General features: G+C 41.7%; 1 protein-coding gene across 1 annotated transcript; it reads right to left on the bottom strand.

Moving 5' to 3' along the window:
* Positions 1–4075: 4075 nt before the first annotated feature.
* Positions 4076–13150, bottom strand: LOC103360520 (mothers against decapentaplegic homolog 4). The gene is made up of 10 exons (XM_008286302.1): positions 12894–13150; positions 11194–11618; positions 10148–10322; positions 9466–9720; positions 9094–9201; positions 8432–8482; positions 6755–6938; positions 5588–5756; positions 5263–5401; positions 4076–4613 (listed from the first exon to the last, which is right to left on the bottom strand). Exons 2-10 carry the CDS (start codon positions 11431–11433, stop codon positions 4402–4404), a joined length of 1533 nt encoding a protein of 510 aa, XP_008284524.1. The 5' UTR covers positions 11434–11618; positions 12894–13150; the 3' UTR covers positions 4076–4401.
* Positions 13151–20398: the final 7248 nt, after the last annotated feature.

Below are 20398 nucleotides of genomic sequence, written 5' to 3'. Positions count from 1 at the left end.
TGCAAATCCTTCCCCTACTTTCCTGTCTCTCTTGATTGTCCTCAACTGCCCAAATAAATAAATAAAACTGGAGCATGTCAGGAACTCACTGTCCAGCAGCTCTTTAACATTTGCTGACTGACCGTCGTGCCACCCATCAACTCCAAAAACAGGCAATTTTAAACTACAGAACGATGAAGTGTCTTCTCAAACCAGTTCTGGCATTTACACACCGTGCTGTGATTGACATCTCTCCCACTCTCCGTCTGCACGGTGCAGAACACTTAACTCACTCCTATAGACTGTGTTCACCGTGAACTTCAGCAGGGAAAGTACAGGTGGAATCAGTGAGAGTTGAATCAGCACACGTAGCACCAGGTACTTTCCTGAGTGGAATGCAGCCACCATTAACGCTATTATTAAATACATCTGTGCTTCTCGTGCTGCGACATGTCGAAATGTCAGCTGTGAAAAGGTCGCAGAGTTTCATGGCGTATGCAATTCCTGGCGTGGGTTTAAATCCAACCTGTGCATGAATGTAACAGCATAAAAATTCATATTGAGAAACCAAACAAACACCATGTAGAGAATATCAGGCCATGTTTAATTATAGACTCTCACATAAGAAATACAGGTAAAATTTATATCTGCAATCTGTCATAGTAGTCAGCATCAACTCTTCTGAGCTGCCTTTTGGCTCCTATAATAAATGCAAGTAATATAAAAACATCTGTCCATCTTAAAGCACAATAGAATATAACAGACTTCTTTTTTTTTCAGCATAAATTCTTTCAGTAACAGGTCATTATAAAATATCCCCGTTTCCTACATAATTATGTGAATAAATCCAAAAACTTTTTACTTGTCAAATTATAACGAACGAATCAAAAATGGGATGAGGAGAACCAGCTGCTTATAGTTTTGCCTAATTTGTTGGATAGCAAAAACCCCGAATTGTAATCAAAACCTTTACAAATCCACCAACAGAGTGCACAAAGGAGCACAAACATGAATTCATTGTTAAAAAAAAAAATCCTTCTTGTATGTTAACAAAGGATCCGAGTGAATGTGGTGAACGGGAAATGAAAGATGAGGAAAAACAAGTGATGGTTGAGAGTGAATGAAATTTCTGATCACCATGTGTAAAGACATCAAATGACTTTTAAAAAAAAAACAGTGTAAGAAAACATGCAGCACGGAGACTTGTGTTGAAACCACATTATGTCTGTTTTTCCTCCCCTGTTTCAACGCCTGCGAGGGAGAAAAGGCCATGCTTGTTTTAGAGAGACGATAACTGAAGCGGTAGTTAAGTTGCTTTCTTTCGGAGCTCGGCTGCTAAAACGTTGAGTTAAAATAATTACCTGGATCGTCTACATCAGCTATGTTTACGTATGTAGCGTCCCCGTATGTGCCTCTTATAAACTAGCAACACAAACACCAGTATACAGCAGGTGCTCGCTTCTATTCTCTTCAGATAATCTCCCTGTTGTAATGCAAGGGCGAGTGAAGAACTGCAGGTTAGGAGGAGGGTGGGGACCCAAGAGTCTCTTTGACATTAAAATTCATGCAAACATTGACATGCGTTTCAAAAACAAAGTTATTTACATGGATTAAAAAGAAACTGCAAATCAGAAGGAAGGGGGAAAAAAAAAAAGAGAGACTGCCGAAAGCAACCCTATGAGGTGTGTAAATGCCTAACAGGTGGAAAAAAAACAAGGTTTTAAAAAGGTGTCTTAGTGTTACACGTGTTTTCAATACAGATGCATCACAACGTTGCCTTTGCTATCCTACGTTAACTATAAACCAGCCTACTCACTCCCTTATTTATCTCGCAGGACAATCACCTCAAAAATAATGGTTATTGAATTAAAATCAAGAAAAAAATAATAAGTAGTAAAGTGCTAAAAATATACAAATCACTTAATAATGGTAACAAAAATAAAACCAAGAAAATATATCAATATTGCTGGGAACCGTCTTAAACTCTCTTCTCTCTGTCAGTAAACTATACACAAGAGACCTGGATCAAGTAGTATATAAGTGGGCTGCATGTCATAAGATATCTGAGTACGATGATGCTCAACTAGTGCCGGGTATACTTGGGAGATAAAAGTCAGTAAAACCGAAAAAGAACACAAATAAACATTTAAAAATTCAATTAGAGGAAAGCCCAGCAGCTGGCCGGACTTCTCGTGATCACACTCGACTCATTTATAGTACATTTCTCAGCAATTAGTACTTTGGTTTGCCAGAACGCTGATCGACCCTGTTCTTTGTACTGTGATTAAATCTTACGACATCAAAGATCAACCGTCTGCCTCTTCTCTGCTTTCTGACTTCAATCATATTGAACCAAAAGCTCTTTTTTTTTTTTTTTGCTCTGAGCGTAAAAAGTGAAAAAAGGCAAGAAGTTGACAGAAGGCGGATGAGATTCATCTATTGTTGCAGCATAAAGGAGGGTGTTTTCCAATAACAGCGACCATACCTGAAACAGACGGGAGGCGACCGAGGCGGAGCGTGACTGATGACGGTCGCTTAAATGAGCATCTAGGTTTTACAGGTGAAACATATATTGTTCCACCAATGAATAATTGAACTTTAGATGTTATAACACCTCCAAAACTAGCATCTGTAAGGCTACGACATGTTGACAAGGACGTTATTGTAGAACCAGGTGTTCCGCTCATTGCTCCACATCTTGTAGAATAAGAGAATGGGGAGAGGAAAGATTTGTCATTGGACACCCACCAGGCACAAACCTGCAACTATCTTTTAAAAGTCCAAACCCGTAGTTTGACAATACCTGACCTAGAAAAGTCCACAGACGTGTTTCTGTTCAGAGGATGGGAGTCGGCTTTAGGCGTGTTGCACGTCATTTCATTCTCTGTGACATTCGTGGTTGGTTGTGACCGTCTAGTTTGACCTGATCCAACTGGGTGGTCCGCAACCCTTTCCAGTGGCTGAGAGGCAACGATCAGCACCAAAGTTGGGAAGTGATCCTCGTGGTTAAGAGTGCTGCTGTTTTTCTATTCAGCCCAACTGCCGACTGAACCTGTGTGAAGCAGTCTGCAACAGCTTGGATGAAAAAACTGAAACAAGAGAAAAGCAGCAGTACTCTGGTGCCTAGAAACTGGATCCGAGACTCGCCGTACAGCACGCACATGTTCCTGTGTTGTTCATGGAGTTTAATGCCTCTCAGTAGTTGGTTGTTGTGTCGGTGTACATTCCAGTTTAATGAGATCTGCAGGTTATTTGTGTTCACGCTGCGTTTTTCATTGTGGTTATCTGTTACCCCTTTTCCACCAAGGAGCACCAGGTGCTAGTGCCGTGCTGGTGCTAGGGCCGGTGCTGAGTTGGTTCCAATCTAAGAACCGGTTGGACTCCAGACTGACTTTTTTACCGGTGTGACCAACTTTCTCATTTATTCGCACTTCTCACCTTGTCACAGGCAAAACATATGACGTGCTGAACATTTTCTTATCGATAGACGCTACAATTTACTGATGTTCCCTGAACGCCCCACATTGCAGGCTGTGGTAGCAGCTGTTGGTGGCTGCGGTGATTAGACCGGTGTGTGACCAAAAATGACTTTAACAAAAGTAAACCAGGGCGTTCTGATGTCAGATTTGTCCAAGATGAAACAGAGTTTTTCTCATGCGGTCTTTTCTATGAGAAGAATAAACAGCACTCGTAGGTGCGCTCCGTTTTTCATGAGTGGACCACAGTATAAATACCGCAGCGCACAGAAGTTATACAAGTCCTGTTTTCAGGTGTTTGTGGTGTTGCTGCTGGGACACAATTGTACCAGCTTTCAGGGCGCAACAGTTTGTGTAAAACCTCCATGTGTCCTGGGACTCATTCCAATACATTTGTGATCGGATCAGGGACGTCCTGGCAAAAAACGATGCAAATCACTGCTTGTGTGTCCCAGTCATTCATCGGTCTCGGTGGTCACGATAACCCCGTCCCCAGCCCCTGACGTACTGGTGCTTAGCTCTGGCCCAGCAAAGAGTTGGTGCTCGCTAAGCACCAGTTTTGAGAGCCTGGGGCCGGTGCTTAGGTGGTGGAAACACAAAAAACTGGGGCTAAGTCAGGCACTAGCACAGCACTAGCACTGGAACCGGTTTGGTGGAAAAGGGGTATGTGACATCTTTTCTAGTTGTACTGCTCACATTCCAGTCATCACAAATCAAAGCCATCGACCAAAAATATACACAAACTTATCTTTGATAGATGGCTTTGGCTCATTTTAGTCTCATAAGTTGGGGCCACAGTGCACAAAGGTGCCTTAAACACACCTGAAAGTATTTTTCACATGGGACAGTTAAGAGTTTCACTGTCCTCTGCACTCAAAGCAGTTCACTGAGGAAGACTTTCCATTGCCTCTGTATGCTGCAGCGTGGTGCTGATGTCATACAGATCTCAGTCCAGAGGTTGTGGGTCTGCTATAGGCATTGTGTGCAGAACCTCGTCCAGTAACTGTAGAGCTCTGTGCAGGTGGATCTCGATCCAGCAGGGGGTCTCCTTGATGCTCTGGCGGGGGTAGTCTGGCCCCCAGCCCTTAACAAAACTCATCCTGAGAATACACAGCCTCCGGAGGTCGTCTACTCCAATACCGGCTGCTGCTGACAGACCTGAGACGGTGGGAGAAGAGAAAGGCCACTGAGGTGCTGCACATGGGTCAAACACGCCATATTTTTTGATAATTAATTACAATTTAAAGTATATTTTTGGGAAAATAAAAGATGAAAAAAACAACTACTGGTTCCAGCTTCTCAAACATTTACTGGTTTTCGTCGACTTTAAGGATTTAAATATTCTGTGGCTTTGGATAGTTGGTTAATTAATCGGGAACATTATTGGCAGATTAATCAAAAATGAAAATGACTGCAGCTCTGCTATTTAACGCTTGCATCAAATAAAAACTATAGTCTGTATGAATGTCACAATGTATGAAAATACAAAACACACAGCTTTATTTCTCTGAAGCCAACACATCTCTAACATCCAACAGCAATCACTATCATCTTTTATTCTGGTAACATCAACATTATTCCAGCAGCGCATAATAAGTTCATTTCTTATTTGAATATAAATTGGGTTAAACATCTATGAGTATTGTTGTTCTTTCTCTATCCAAGTACACAGCTCACACTTACTGTTCACTGGCAGTAAAATCTACATCAAACTTTAACTATAAGCCACTCTGTCAGCTGGAACTATTGCCCCCCCACTGTCTCCATGTGTGCATGTGTATCTGTATGTGCAGTCGGTGTATCTTACTAATAGCTGGAGCTATCCCTCCTACTGATCCAGGTCCAGGTATGTTTCCGGCCACAGCTGCTGCTTGTGCTGCTGCTGCTGCTTGAGCCGTAGCTGCCTGCTGCTGCATTTGCCTGTGGCACTGACGAAGGTCAAACACCTAAAAGGACGGAGCAGACTTTGAATACTGGATACACGACTCGTCTCCTGCACAGACGTTTTTGTGTGTGTGTGAAATAAACACAACTACTGTACAAAAACATTCAACCTTGAGTGATGTCCTTTTATAGTTTACAGAGTTTATCATACATTGACTGCTACTGTGGAGTGAAGCCTGTGTTCTTACCTTGATGTAAGCACTGGGGTAGATTTTGTGAACGGCGTCTCCGGGGGCTCGACCCGCCTCTCTGTCCAAGTAGTAACTCTGAACAAACACTGCGTGGTCGCTGAGGCATCGCACCCACACGTCTCCCTCACCTTTACACTCCAGCTGGACCCCTTTACCGATGTGAAGCCTGAGCAAAGACAACAAAAGGAATAAGGAAAACAGAGAAATACTGCCAGTGGAGCAACTGGAAATCTGCACAAGTCTCTTTATTTTATCTCCCTGATGTTAGACACTTGGCAAAAGCTCTTCTTGTTCATTGTTTTTGTGTGTCTGTTTACAAAATGAAACATCAATAAAAAGAAAATGACAAATGCGAGTGACATTCAGTGATTCTCACCCAAACACTCTGGGTTTATCTTTAAAGGGTACGTCCAGTTAATTTCAACCTATTGTGACTGTATGAGTCGTGTCATCTTTGCGCTTGCCACCTCTGCTTTGGAGATTTTAGGAAACAAGGACTCGATTGTGATACGTATCACTTCAAATGCTCGTCTCTGAGTCTGAACGAAAGCAAACACAGAAAGCAGCAGTCTGGAACGGACGTTATGGATGTGAATCCATACGCAGTGAGCCGAAACAGCTGGGAGGCAACTTTTTGTGTTTACTTTGGGTCAGACTGAGAGACGTGCATCTGAAATGATTCATGTAAAAGTTAGGTTTATTTGGAAAGCTGTAGGAGGCCAGTGCTCCTATACCTTTTATGTGTAAGTCCTCGGGCTCCCCAAATCTCTAGAACGATGGTGCAGAGTGGAAAAATATCAGTGCCCATAGAGCCACAGTTGTCATACTTGCAGGAAATACAACGTGTTGAAAAATTTGCAAAATACGCTAAATACTATGATTCATGTCACGTTTGCCTTAAATGTTTACCCACATCTGCCCCATTCTTAATGTGTGTGGGTAGAAAAAAAACCCTCAACAATATAGGGGTGTTTTTAAATAAACAGAACAGTGTAGAAAATAAGTGATTCTTCTGAGCTTTCATGGACCAATATTGTGGTTCCAGTTTCAGATGCTTAACTAAAACAGACAATGTGGAGATGAACACTCAGATTTGATGATTAACATGCTGTCAGATGGTCTTTTTCTCAATTTAGACTTTTTGTCGGGACTTGGGTCACCTACCTTGCTCTCTCGATAGCCTCAGTGCGATGTACGTTACTGAGTTGGCCCAAACAGAACCGGTCTCCTCCTGAGGGGTCAACGTAGCCGTCCACTGTCACAATGGGGCAAGAAGAGGGCACTTTGAATGTCTCCCCGACTTGAACGTCCATCTCAAAATAGGCAATGGAACACCAGTAATCAGGAGCTGAAACAGAAGAAAGAAGATGTTAGTTGTACTGAGTGAGAATAACAGCAGTGCCAGCCCCAGATCCTAGTCCAGGTAATGTTAAACTTTTTAAAAATCAAGTCAATCAGAATAAACTTTTCCTGTTTTAGGTCAGTTAGGATTACCAAAATAATTTCTATTTGCTAAATGTCAGAATAATGAGAGAGAGATTTTTTTTAAACTACTTTCTTTAGAGTCAGAAGTCTACATACACGAATATTACTATGTCTTCAAACTATTTGGGAAAGCCCAGGTGATGACGTCATGGCTTCGGAAGCTTTTACTAGGTTAACTGACAACATTTAATTGGAGGCACACCTCAAACACACTGCTTCCTTTTGTGACCACATGGGAAAATCTTAAGAAATCCGCCAAGATATCAGGAAGAGAACTGTGAACTTCCACAAGTCTGGTTCATCCTTGGGTACAACTTCCAGATGCCTGAAGGTTCCACGTTCATCTTATACACAAGTATGAACACCATGGGAATGTCCAGCCATAGCGCTCAGGAAGGAGACGGGTTCTGTGTCCCAGAGATGAAGTGTTTTGGTTGAAATGTGCGAATCAACCCCAGAACAAAAGCTAAAGACCTTGTGAAGATGCTGCTGAAGCTGCTAAGAGAGTGTTATTATCCACAGTGAAACCAGTCCTGTGCTGACATGGGCTGAAAGGCTGCTCAGAGAGGAAGAAGACATTACTCCAGAATCAACATAAAAAAGCCAGATTACAGTTTGCTAATTTCTGGAGACATGTCCTGTGGTCTGATGAAACTAAAACTGAACTGTTTGGCCATAATGACCATCGTTACATTTGGAGGAAAAAGGGGGAAGCTTGAAGCCTGAGAACACCATCCCAACAGTGAAGCACGGGGGTGGCAGCATCATGTAGTGGGAGTGTTTTGCTGCAGGAGGGACTGATGCACTTCACAGAATAGATGGCAACATGAGGAAAGAACATCATGTGGAAATATTGAAGCAACATCCCAAGACATCAGCCAGCAAGTTAAAGCTTGGGCGCTAATAGGTCTTCCAAATGGACAATGACCCAAAGCATACTGCCAGATTAGTTACAGAGAGGCTTCAGGACAACAAAGTCAATGTTTTGGAGTGGCCATCACAAAGCCCTGATCTCAGTCCTGTAGAACATTTGTGGGCAGAGTTGAAAAGGTGTGTGGAGCAAAGTGGCTAAAGGAACCAAATACTAAGGAAATGTATGTAAACTTCTGACTTTGAAGAAAGTAGTAGAACATTCTCTCTCTCATTGTTCTTGCATTTAGCAAATAGAAATAAGTTTGGTAATCGTAACTGACCTAAAACAGGAAAAGTTTAGTCTGATTTCATATCAGATAGTGAGGGACAAAAAAAAGCTTAAGTGTCTTTTTATACAGCATATGTAAACTTCTGGTTTCAACTGCATATGCTAACTGTAAATTTTGTCCAGGGTTAATGTGCTTGTGGGTTGTGTGTACTGACCTGGATGATTGGAAATAGGAGGCTGAAAGGCAAGTTCATTGTGCACAGGCCCTGAGAGAAAGAAAGAGTAACGTCAGTGAACTCATGTTTTGCAATGACAAAACTTTTGCATTTTGTCTTTGGATTAACCCTCTGAAAGCCTAAACCTGCTGGCGACTTTGGAGAGCATGCTGTCTTTTAAAAATTGATAAAAATAGACCATTTGTAACAGCAAGAAATATTAAAAACAGAAAGAATAGTAGGATTTTCAGCTTTCCAACAGTCCTTAAACTACTCATCTGTGACGAGCCGCTCGGTCAGGAAACTTAACCAATTCTAAATTTAAATTCATGGAAACAATTTAAAAGCGTAAGAATACAACATCTAGAATAGTCACCATTGTATTTCCAGTGTTGGTAACAACTGCAGGCACTTGGAAAAATAGTGTTCATGCTGATTCCAGACTTTTGTTATTCTATTTGCAAAATATGTGGTCAAAGAAATCCAACTTTCATTTCATCTTTTTTTTTCTTGAATGATTTATGGCATTATAACATTGCTGTTACTTGTTTCCACAGAGGTGCAGAACTTTATATTGCAGTGAAAAATGAGTCCAAGGGTGAGTAAAACACCCAGAGGGTTCAGAACTTTAAGCTTGAGCTGCGACAATAGTGTGTACCTACAGTAGTGTGTTGGATGTGGCATAGGAGGGTGGTGCTGTAGGTGACCGTTGGTGTGGTGGGGTATGTTGGGGGTGAAGCTGCTGTTTCTGGACCAGGTGGAGCTGGCACCTAAAGAAAAAAAAACAGCAGTCAGAGATTCAGAGACAGGCTGACAAAGAGTACAAACTCCTGTTGACTCCACAAACAGAACAGAAGTTTCAAATATGACATTTTCAGTAATTATGTCCAAAACCACCCTCTTTGTGAAGTCATTTTTGTTAATAAGACGGTTGTAATCACTGCATGCTAAAATACAGACAAACATGAGGACAAACAGACTGTCGAGCTTGTATACACACACACACAGAGGAACGTTTTACAACTATTTCTTACTGCCTGATCCAGCAGCAATAGCAGGGAAGGACGACGTCGAGGCAGAGGTGGAGGCCTCAGTGGGCGGGAGCAGGTTTGGAGCTGCAAATGATTCAGACGGGGTCGGGCGGCTGCTGGATGGGGGGTGCTGGATGGTCTGGAGGGTGTGGCCTCCCTCAATGGTGGGCAGGCTCGGCTGTCCGTCAAAATCATACTCATCCTTAACCATCAGTGCTGAGCTGGGTCCAGAACTGGTCAGGGTCAGTCCTGATAAGTCTGCAGAACAAGGAAATGGATCAAGAGGGTGGAACAAGTTGCTGACGGTGCCAACTGCTTAGTGGCATCCATAACTATGCAGACTGTGGGTTTGACAAGTCTGAGTGAAACCAAAGGCATCTAGACCAAGGAGGAATTCAGCAGGTATGTGCACAACACAATGCCACTTTGATTTCAAGGATAGCTTCGCGAAATTCAAGTAACAAACACAAGTCAAATTACAATCCAGTATGTTTACATGTTATAGTCCTTAAACTATAATCTGTGATGCTGACAAATTGCTGAAACAAACAGTTACACTAATTTTCTTCTTTCGCTGCTGCTTTTGGTCTCATTTTACCTCAGCACACTGTAAGAAACACAGAAGTGAAACTGATATTTTCGTGTTTTGTCGTTTGGGCTTATCTCAGCGGGTTCGGTTACTCACCTATGCCAGGAGACACCACTCTCTCATAGTGATAGGGGTTGACACACACGCTGTCACACTTGAGGTCAAAGGCAAACTGGCAGTATTTCACATGCTTCAGTTCATTTTTATGCAGGTCAGGCCACCGCCACAGACGGGCGTAGATTACATGAGGGAACCCTTTACGTCCAGCCACCTGGAAACAACAACAACACAGAGGAGGATGCAGACAAGGAGTTCACTCATTTGTACATTCACCGTCCTTACAGCTGAGGTCAAAGACAGTGTTAAGTCGATTACTTGAAGCCAGAGATGGCAGCTTGTTTCCACTGTTGTGGACAAACACACGCTGATCAAAACTCTTGCATGACTCTGGTCTAACTCAGAAAGATTTCCTGAATGTTCCCACCTTTTCTAATGTATGATGATTTTCCAAGAGGTGATTATGTTTACCGTTGCTCTAAATTAATTCTATGTTATAACCACAGTTTATTGCGCTTATATTGGTGGGTGTCTTATCTCACATGTCGGATATTGTTGATACTGAGCAAAAACATAAAGTTGAAGTACCAGAAAATGACGACTAATTATTTGTTTTGCTCATTATAAAATCAAAAAGCCAAATGTTTACTAACTCCAGTGTCTCATATTTATAAAGGATTTAATGCTTATCTTTGCCATATGATAGTTCACTGATGAGTTTATAGATTTTGACTCTTACTCACTCAAATCTAGCAAATCTTTGTGGGCTCTGGGAAATCAAAAATAATAAGCAGATTAATCTACACTGAAGACAGTCATTAGCTGCAGGTATAAATGAATTACAAATTGCCAAAACCTTTGGAATAAAGCTATAAAAGGAATAAATAAAGGAATATTATTTGACGCTCGTATTTTAAATGTAGCGTGACTGATGAGTAATTAAATCTGATCTCTGGATAGTTTTATTGTTGAAAATAAATCCAAACATTACACAGATGTATAATTTTCCTGAGCTAGTCAAAAAAAACCAAAAAAACACACAGCTCTAATTAATTTGTCATACACGTATAGTTCTACTGTCCTACCTGCAACCGACCATCAAGCGTCCTCTGAATGGTCACACACTTGCTGGGATGGGCCCCGTTGGTGGTGATAGCTGTGATGAGGGAGTCGAGCTCGTCTTTTTTCTCTTTCAGCTTTTTAACCAGGCTCTCGATGGCCCGCTTGGCAAACGTCTCGCTCTCGCCACCCTGCCTGTGGCACATCAGGCTGTGCACAATGCTCAGGCAGGCATCGTTGCTGGTCGGCGTGTTGGTGATGGACATCTTGACCTATGTTTCTGCTGCGCTTCCAGAGAATATATTCGCTGCTGACACCTTTTCACACCATTGTCAGGAAGCCGGGGCGGAGACAATCTTCACAGGATCGATGAAAAAAAAACAACTACTCAGCTGTACTTGCAGACTTGTGATTTCAAATCTCTCAGCATCAGGAGGAAATGTGACCAGATCTGAAAGGAGGAGAAGAAAACACGCTTTATTTTTAAATGAGACGTTTTCAATGAGCTCAACTTTGTCATATTTGCAGGATGTTGTTTGTGGCATTGTTGTGTTATACTGAGAGGATTTCACAACACTCAGTCAATGAATATGAATAAAATACCTCTAAGTGTAAACAATATCATTCAAAGGCTTTTCTTTTTTTAAAGTAGCCATAGGTTACTGACATGTCACCATGGTGTCGTAATACTGAGCAAATCCGAATAACAGATAAGCTTTCTAGCAAAAACCCACCAACAGTGCTTCTGTTTTGACTCTGAGCGGCTGGCAGAAAGCATGAGCCACCAACTGTAATGTTACACCGAAGTTGTTAGCTCTACAATGATAACGCTAGCTCACCAACAACCAAGTGACATGACGAAACAGCAATTTGTGCATTTGCAACTGAGTTTAAAAAACCTGGCGCTTGTTTACAATTTTTTTTGCCGGGATAAAAGTGATTGTTTGCGTTGTTATGCTCACTTGCTTTGTAGCAAGCTAGCGGCGCCAGTCTGGCTGCAGTTTGTCCCGGAAAGCTACAAGAAATCACTGCGAACGGGCGCACTTGGTTTCAAAATAAGAGCGAAATATTTTACACTCGGAGTTCTCATAATACGAATTCCAGATAAGAGACTATTGACTTATACTTGATAGGAACTCATTAATATTTAAAAAAAAAAACAAAAAAAAAACAGCGTATGAATTACCCGAGATTATTTCGTCTCTGTAGATCATCAATAGCTAAACATATTACAAAACTTACAAGATATTTTTAACACACTTGCGATTTGAAACTACCTACTGCAGGCTGTCGGTGGTTCAGAAACGAAAAACAGCTGTGTGACAATTTATAACGCACTTTAAATTAAATGTTTGTAATTTCTTTACACCCGAACTGCATGAAGCACATGGGTCCGCCATAGATGTATCTTATTTTGAAGAGCACCACCGGAAATATTCATGCTGTAACAAAGTACCTTCACTTGTGGCTTGTTAGCTGCCTGCTAGTGAAATATCAACTAGCACCGATGATTGTTGATAGCGGACCAGCTAACATAGCATGCTACTGTGAGTTTAGCAGACCTGTTTATTTATTATGACCAGGTCTGCAAGCACAAAAACATGTTGACCACTTTGCTCGATAGCTAGCAACAAAATTGTTTTGTGCAACGGTGAAAAACACAAGCACGCAAGGCACCGCTACGTAGTTTAAACTACATTAATTCGTAGGCAGGACTTGACGCTACCTGGAGTTAGCTGGTGTAGCGGCTAGCAGGCGGACCCTGCTTGTGTCCGTCCCAAGTTGCCGTGCCGACGGTGGGGCTGTGCAGACCCTGTGTACCTCCTGGAATACCCTTTAAAGTCCCACCAGCTGTTCAGAAAAACGCGAGGAAAACGCCATTTTCCGCAAGCTGGAGCTTTACATCCTCTAAAGTAGAGCAGGGATCAAGTCGAAGTCAATTCTTAGATTTCGTGTCAACTCCCGACTCACTTCACTCACTTCTCACACTAGTTCCTTCAATGGCGCGCTGCGCATGCGCAAAGTCAGCCAGAGGTTTGTCGCGTTCATGCAGCTCGTGAGTGTGTTTGTATATAAAATATCTAAATATATTTTTGTGAATTTCTGTTTTAGCGGCTACATGGTGTAATGTTGCTGCTATAACTGTAGACACCGGTTTTGGTCACTATCACTAAAAACTGTGTCTATTTTTTTATCATCACATCTGCTGCTACTACAGTTTTTAGAACTGCTACAACTAATTTTATCATGTTTACTATCTGTTACCCACACTGCTATCTTTGTGGACGGCTCATAACGTTTTATTTACCTCAGGTGACACAGTTCTCCCACATATAGATCGCAGCTAAATATATACCACACACTGCAGCCTAATGAAACAAGTTACAACTGTGAGGCAGCTACTTGACTGACTTGATCCTATTGGTTTTATGCTTGAACACATTCACATTTAAGATACAAATTTGTATTTTTTTTAAACCACTTCATTTCTTTGACATCATAAGAAATCCAGCAAATAACTTCAAGTTTTCAAACTTGCATTTTGCTCAAGGCGTTCACATACGCCGGCATCCTCACAGTTCCTAGCTTGTTTTTTTTTAATCACTTCTGTACACTTTGAAGTATGTTCCTTTTGTTTTTTCTTTGTGTCTTTTGCCAGCATGTTTTTCTCATTGTTATATAAAAAAGATAACTTTAAATTGTTGTATTTTAAGTGAAAACAGAATTTGAAGGTCAGAATTTTAACTGCATGGGCTGTTGCACTCATTTTGGAGCAAAATTAAAGGATGCTGCTGAAAAGATTCCTTTGGATCAGAGTTGGTTCTCACAAAGAGTCCAGCAGCTGTGTGATTAATGTCTGGAATGTGACAAATAATTTAATTGAGAGCAGCTGTTAGGTTTGCTCCTATCTTCAAAGGCACCGCTACCAGATCCAAAGTCAAATCCAGCTGATAAAACAGTATCCTACTTGTCTGATTTCAGTTTTGTTATTTTCAAGGTGGCGCATGGCCATAGGTGAACATGTTAACTTGCACACATTAACATAAAGTAAATCAAAGAGGCTGACCAGTAAGACTTATGGTATAAAAAACATCAGATACATACAGTGCATATGTGTGCCAAAACTAAACAATCCACTGGTACAACATAATACAGTATTTAAGGTAAGAAGTCCCAATTATTACATATGTACATACACAATATACTGGAATACCCTCATTCATATGTTTATCAGTGTCACTGTGTTAGTGTTTTTCATATGTCTTCACTGATGTAAGTGTCGAGCAAAGACCATGCAGCTATAATAGGCCATCGACAGACAGAGCACAACTGAGTGTCAGCAGAAGGAAACGCTTTATTTTGAGCTTCCTGTGTTACTTACGTAGTGCAACATAACAGTTTTATTAAAGCTGCTCCACCACAGCTGCACATTTCACACATTATTTTCCCCTCTGTGGGTAACGAGGTGCTAATTACAGAAGTGAAATGAGCTGCTGTGATGTTTAGTTGGGATGAAAAGTAGACACTGTTTATCCTTGATGGTGCTTTCATTTTACCCTCCTCACATTAATGACAATACAAAAGCACGCTCATGCACATATACACACATTCTGATGTTTAAATGCCCCACTGGTTACCAATTTGTTCCAATTACAGATGTGACTATTACCCACTGACAAGGCACACAATGATGATTAATTATCAGCTTTGGTAGCTAATGTAGTTGGCATGCCCCCATAATTTGACTTTAATTGTCTGTCATCTTTCTCTTTGCTTCCCTTTCTTATCTCCTTCTCTTTGAGATCGCTCTTTTCTGCTCTTTCTCTCCGGAAAAACCTCTTCACTGTGGGAGTTGAGAGGGCATTCGTTTTCTCTGAGTTCTTTAGCTTTTGTTTTCCTCTGCACTCGTCAGTCGTGCTTTAGTCCAGTTTCTATTGGAGTATTGCCTCTTTTTCTCTCTCTCTGTGCATGACTAAACAAAAAGCAACTCATTGTGTGGCCTTGCTCTTTATTTTCTTTCAGTGTGGGACAGAGGGAGCAGCACAAATAAAGGAAAATAAAGATACAGCAGAAGTGCACAAAGCACATGGAAAGAGGGTCACGATATGAGAATAGAGTGTCTGTGTTTGCCACATGCATGGATTAATATCTTATTTAAGGACATTGTGGGACAAGAAGAAACTATAAACACCATCTTTCAAGCAATACATCGCCTCTCAGATATTTTCACACAGCCACATGTCATGTAATCCACTCAACTGACCAGCAGAGAGCAGTAACCACCAGCCTATCAGTCCTGCTCTGCACTGGCGTCCTTCGAGAACCTCAGAGCGTTCTCATTTAGAAAAAAATTATCTGTATTCACTGTATATGCTCATCAAATTCTGGTCTTGAGTCTTTACAGAATTGGAAAAGCTCATCATGAAATATACAACATTACATACAGAGTTTTGTATTCGTATGTGTCAAAACCTCACGCGTTCACATGCATTCAGGTTGAAGCTTTGGAACAAACTGAGCTGCTATATGTTCACATGCGTTATAATCAACATTTGTCTTCCATATAAAAACAGAGAAAATGAAGGAATCGGCCTGTTGGCTATTGGTATCACTGTTTTAAGTTTGCTCTATGACTCTAAAGCCAATAAGATTAAATTAAAACCACATGACCCTCTAGATAAAATGAGTTGGACATATATATTCCAATGCTAATTAGAGATTAGAAAATGAACTAATTGATGTCTCGCAGTCTTTCCTTTAAACGATGACTGACGACTTTCATCACAATCGGACAACCTTGAAGTAGATTCATGTAAAGCCAGAACAAACAGCTCTAAGCACACATTTCACATTTTGGACAAGATGTAAACATCAAAACATTTTATTTAACATGAACTGACCATGAAGCAGAATATGTCCTCATGACTACCTTAGATCTACTGGATGTAATTCTACAAATGTTTGTCTTGCAGTAAGCGTTTCGTTGCCACCCAGGCCATCTGAATATCACATGAAAAAACAGAAAAACGCTGTTAAGTTTGTCCTTGTTTTCACACATCTGACAGGAACTATCAAGCGAACATCAGCTGTCAGGGAATACTGACACTTCATATCATAATTTGCAGTTGTTGTGCAGTTTTGTGAATGTGGAGCAGCCGGCAGCTAATTGAATGAAACTTGCTTCTAACAGCACAAGACAAGCCTGCCACTTATGTACACATGCAAACAAACGAGACGCTGCGATTGGCTGAAGCTGCTTTTCTTCAGCGTCTGTGCTGCGGTTAATCAGACTATTATAAATGACCTTGGCAACTGTCGGAGGCAGAAAACATGATTGCTGTGTGTGTGTGTGTGTGTGTGTGTGTGTGTGTGTGTGTTAATGAATGTGTACGTGTGACACTGTACACCAAGAGAGTCACGAACGTAAATACAAATGGACAAGCGGGAGCATAGAGTAGGTGATGTGAAGTGACTACCGCTGTGTCAGACTGTGCAGAGGGAATACAAGGAAACAGAATACAAGGACAGCAGCTTTCCACTTGATACTCCACCTTTCACCTCCTCCTTTTTGTGTATTGATCCTCAGCTCTCCTCGTTCTTCTTCTGTCTCTTTTCCTTCCTTTCTGTTACCTACTTTTTTGTAGGTTCTCCTTTTCTCCCAGTAAAAGCAAACATATTGTCGCTACGACTGTCAGACTTCTCATATTGCATGTATGAAGCTTACAGTGACAACTTTAACACATGTACCGCCGCAATTTGTCATAATTTTTGAAACATATCAGACGGAGGTAGACATGATCATGTTTCTCATTTCTTCTTGTGACTGCTGGTTTTTCCGGCTGACAGGACAGCTGTCACTGGCAGACTTTGTCTGCTGCATCTTGATTGCTAATTAAACTAATGTTGCTGATGATGCGGAGAGCCTAGTCCATGCATTTGTCACTTCCAGGCTGGACTATTGTAATGCCTTGTTATGAAGATATCTGAATAATTCTCTGAAAAAACAATACTCCAGCTGATCTAAACTGCTGCAGTCAGAGTAGAAGAGAGATCGTATGTTTCCTATATCAGCTTCCTTTCAGTGGCTCCCTATAAAATCCAGAATCTAGTTAAAATTCCCACTAATGACTGAGCTCTATCATCTCCTGAAGACCTCAGTGTACTATATAATCCTAAAAGAGCATTTTGCTCTCAGAGAACAGGTTTATTTGTGGTTTCTAGTGTTCCTAAAAGCAGAACGTTGGCCATCAGCTACTGGGCTGCTCTCTTGTGGAATCAGCTCCCAGGTTTATTTTGGGCTGCAGACACTCTTTCTTCTTTTTTTAAACTTTAACTAAAAGTTTGGACTAGCTCAGGTGACCCTGAACTATCCCTCTGTTATGCTCCTATAGGCCCAGGCTGCTGGGAGACTTCCCATGATGCACTGAGCACCTCTCCTCTCCTGTCTTTTACTCTCCATTCATTACGTTGGTGTTTTGTCTCTCGTGTAGTTTGTGTTTTGTCCTCTTTGCAGGTATCTCTGGCTGTGGAGCTACATGTTTCTGATCTTCAGTTCCTGACTTCTCCAACTTCCTCAGTGTTTATTATTCTCAATCTCGTTGTTTGTCTGATTTGTGTCTGCTATCCATTTCTGTCTCCTGGTTCTGATAAAGGTTCCTTCCTGTCAAAGGGGAGTTTTTATTCCCACTGTCGCCACAGAGCTGCTCAAAGTGAGTCTTTGGATTTACTGGTTTTCTCTCTTTAATATAATAAAATAAGATCTTCACCTCATGATGTGAAGTGCCTTGAGATGGCTTATGTTGAGAATTGGCACAACATAAACTGAATTGAAAGGAATTGTTAGCGGCTGTAGACGGCTGCCATGTTAAACTGTGCGTTTCACTTTTACGCTGCAGATAAAGACAAGCAGCTGCATGCGAATAACGATCCATCCAGTCACCCTAAAACTTTGCTCACACCTTCCGCTCCTTCTCCTCTTCCTCCTTTGAACCCCTCACCCCTTCCTCTGAAGCCTTAGCACATCACATGAGTGGGGGATGTATTAAATCTGAAATCTTTCCACTTCAGTGGGATTCAGGAAATTGTCTACCCTGGGGGAAGTAAATGCAGATGGAGGGATGGATAGATGGAAATGGGGGGAAATGGACAGAGGAGCAAAAAACGGGAGGATGGAGTGATGGATTTAGGAAGGGAGCGTTGGATTGAGAGATGGGAGGTATTTAGAAGATGGATGGATTGGTGGTGAACATGAGAGAGACAGGGAAGGAATGGAGGGACGGATGGAAAGGGGAGGTGTGGGGAGAGGAGATGGGCGAGCTGTCTGTTTGAAGATAAATCAGAGAGGCAGTGTAGTGAGGAGGTCTATATCTATGAACACACACACACACATACACACACACACATACACGCACGCACACAAACAGATGTATGTGCACACTCACGCTTGAAGACACACACATGCAAACACAAATACACTCACTTACTCGCTCGCGCACACTCTGCCTCACGGCGAGGTGGTAAAAGGCCACGGCTGATTGGGTGCTGCAGGCTGATTTCGCCCCGAGTGGCAGAGCAGTGCATGTTGGGATGTTTGGATACAAATGCAGCCATCCATGAAGGCATGAGGTAGGTCACCTCTCGTCTGTCTGTCTCCCTCATCCCTCCTTTTTTTTTTTTTAACATCTCCCTCTTACTCTTTCCTTTCTTAAATCCTCATTGAGTCTCCTTTTTTTCTTGTCTTTCTTTTGCATTTCTGTCTCTATGTACCTTCCACACATTTACCCACAGGCCTTTTCAGCAGTGCACCACCAAATCTGACCTTTTCTCTGTTCCTATCAATTCATCTTTCAAAAATAGAGTCTATTGTCTCTGGGTAAAGACAGTAGCTCTTTCACTGTCCCTTCCTTGCTCTCTCATATCTGGCCTGATTCATTTCCATCTGTCTTCCGTCTCTAACATATCCCTCTTTTTCTAGCTTTACTCACCCTCCATCTTTGCCTGCCTACAGCCCTTTCTGCTAACACACACACACACACGCGCACACACACACACACACACACACACACACACACACACACACACACACACTTTGCAACCCTGCAGTGTAGTGTGCTAACAGAATAATTAGTCGTGCTTGATGTCTCTGACAGCTCTAATCCTTCTAAATGGCCACCACATGCCTCCCCTCATCAGCCCATGGCTAGACACACACACACACACACAAACCGCTCACACTCATGCTCGTACATGCACACACACTCTTGCGCTGCCTACAAACATGCATGTGATGGTTCCATCTGTGTCTAGAATAGTTCTGCGATCCTCGTGTGTGAAGCTTTTTTTTTTTTTTTTTTTTTTAAATGCCCTAAATATTAAATCCATTAGAGAGGATAACTGCCCAGTTACAGAAACCCTCCATCCATCCTCACTATTCAGGTTTATCTGTGATGACAAAATAAAAAAATAAAAAAAATACAGGAGATGTTAAGATGCTTAAAGTGCAGGTGAAACCCTCTTAAGCTGAGTGGCACAACTAGAGTGCCGCGTTGGAACAATAACCTTTGCGGTGTAATAAAATAAATCCAATACTGCAAACAAAAAAGTATGCCAGTAAAGGCCATTTCAACTTCACATGTGGAGATTTCTGCAATTATATTGAGAATTTGGCAAAAATTTCTGGGTCTGGCACTCCACACGGGTAGCACTAAAAGCTATTGCAGTGGACACAGAGATTAATGCTACGAAGGCAGCATGTAAGCCTCTGATACTTGGCCAGTCTGCGTATCCTGCGTTCCCTCTGGACGTGATGAATATTTACATCTATCTGCAAGCCCATGAACAGTGGGGGCAATATGTCAGAATGAGAGGAAAGGTCAACAGCATGAATGACAAATAGGTGGATAGTTTGGAAGAGAGATGTAAACTGAGAGATATAAACATTAAAATTAGGTTTCACGTTGTGCAAAAGCTGCAATCTTGCAGGTGCACACAGAATATGCAACACTGATCATCAAGCAGTCAAAGATGCAGTCATGGTATTTTATAGATGCCATAATCATAAAATATACACGTGCACGATGTAAGCATTCCAAACGGATCTAATTTAGTTGTACTGAGCGCTATAGATTCCCAGAGAGAACATGGAAACTGAGTGCTGAAAGATTTGTCGAATCTCACCTCATCTGTTCAGAGCAGACTCGCCTGCATGTGGGTTTGAAGCCCACTGGATTT

This window comes from Stegastes partitus, unplaced genomic scaffold, assembly GCF_000690725.1.
Source record: "Stegastes partitus isolate 25-593 unplaced genomic scaffold, Stegastes_partitus-1.0.2 Scaffold448, whole genome shotgun sequence".
NCBI lineage: Eukaryota > Metazoa > Chordata > Actinopteri > Pomacentridae > Stegastes > Stegastes partitus.
Note: the sequence above shows the minus strand (reverse complement) of the source record. Positions and strands in the feature narration are given on the sequence as shown.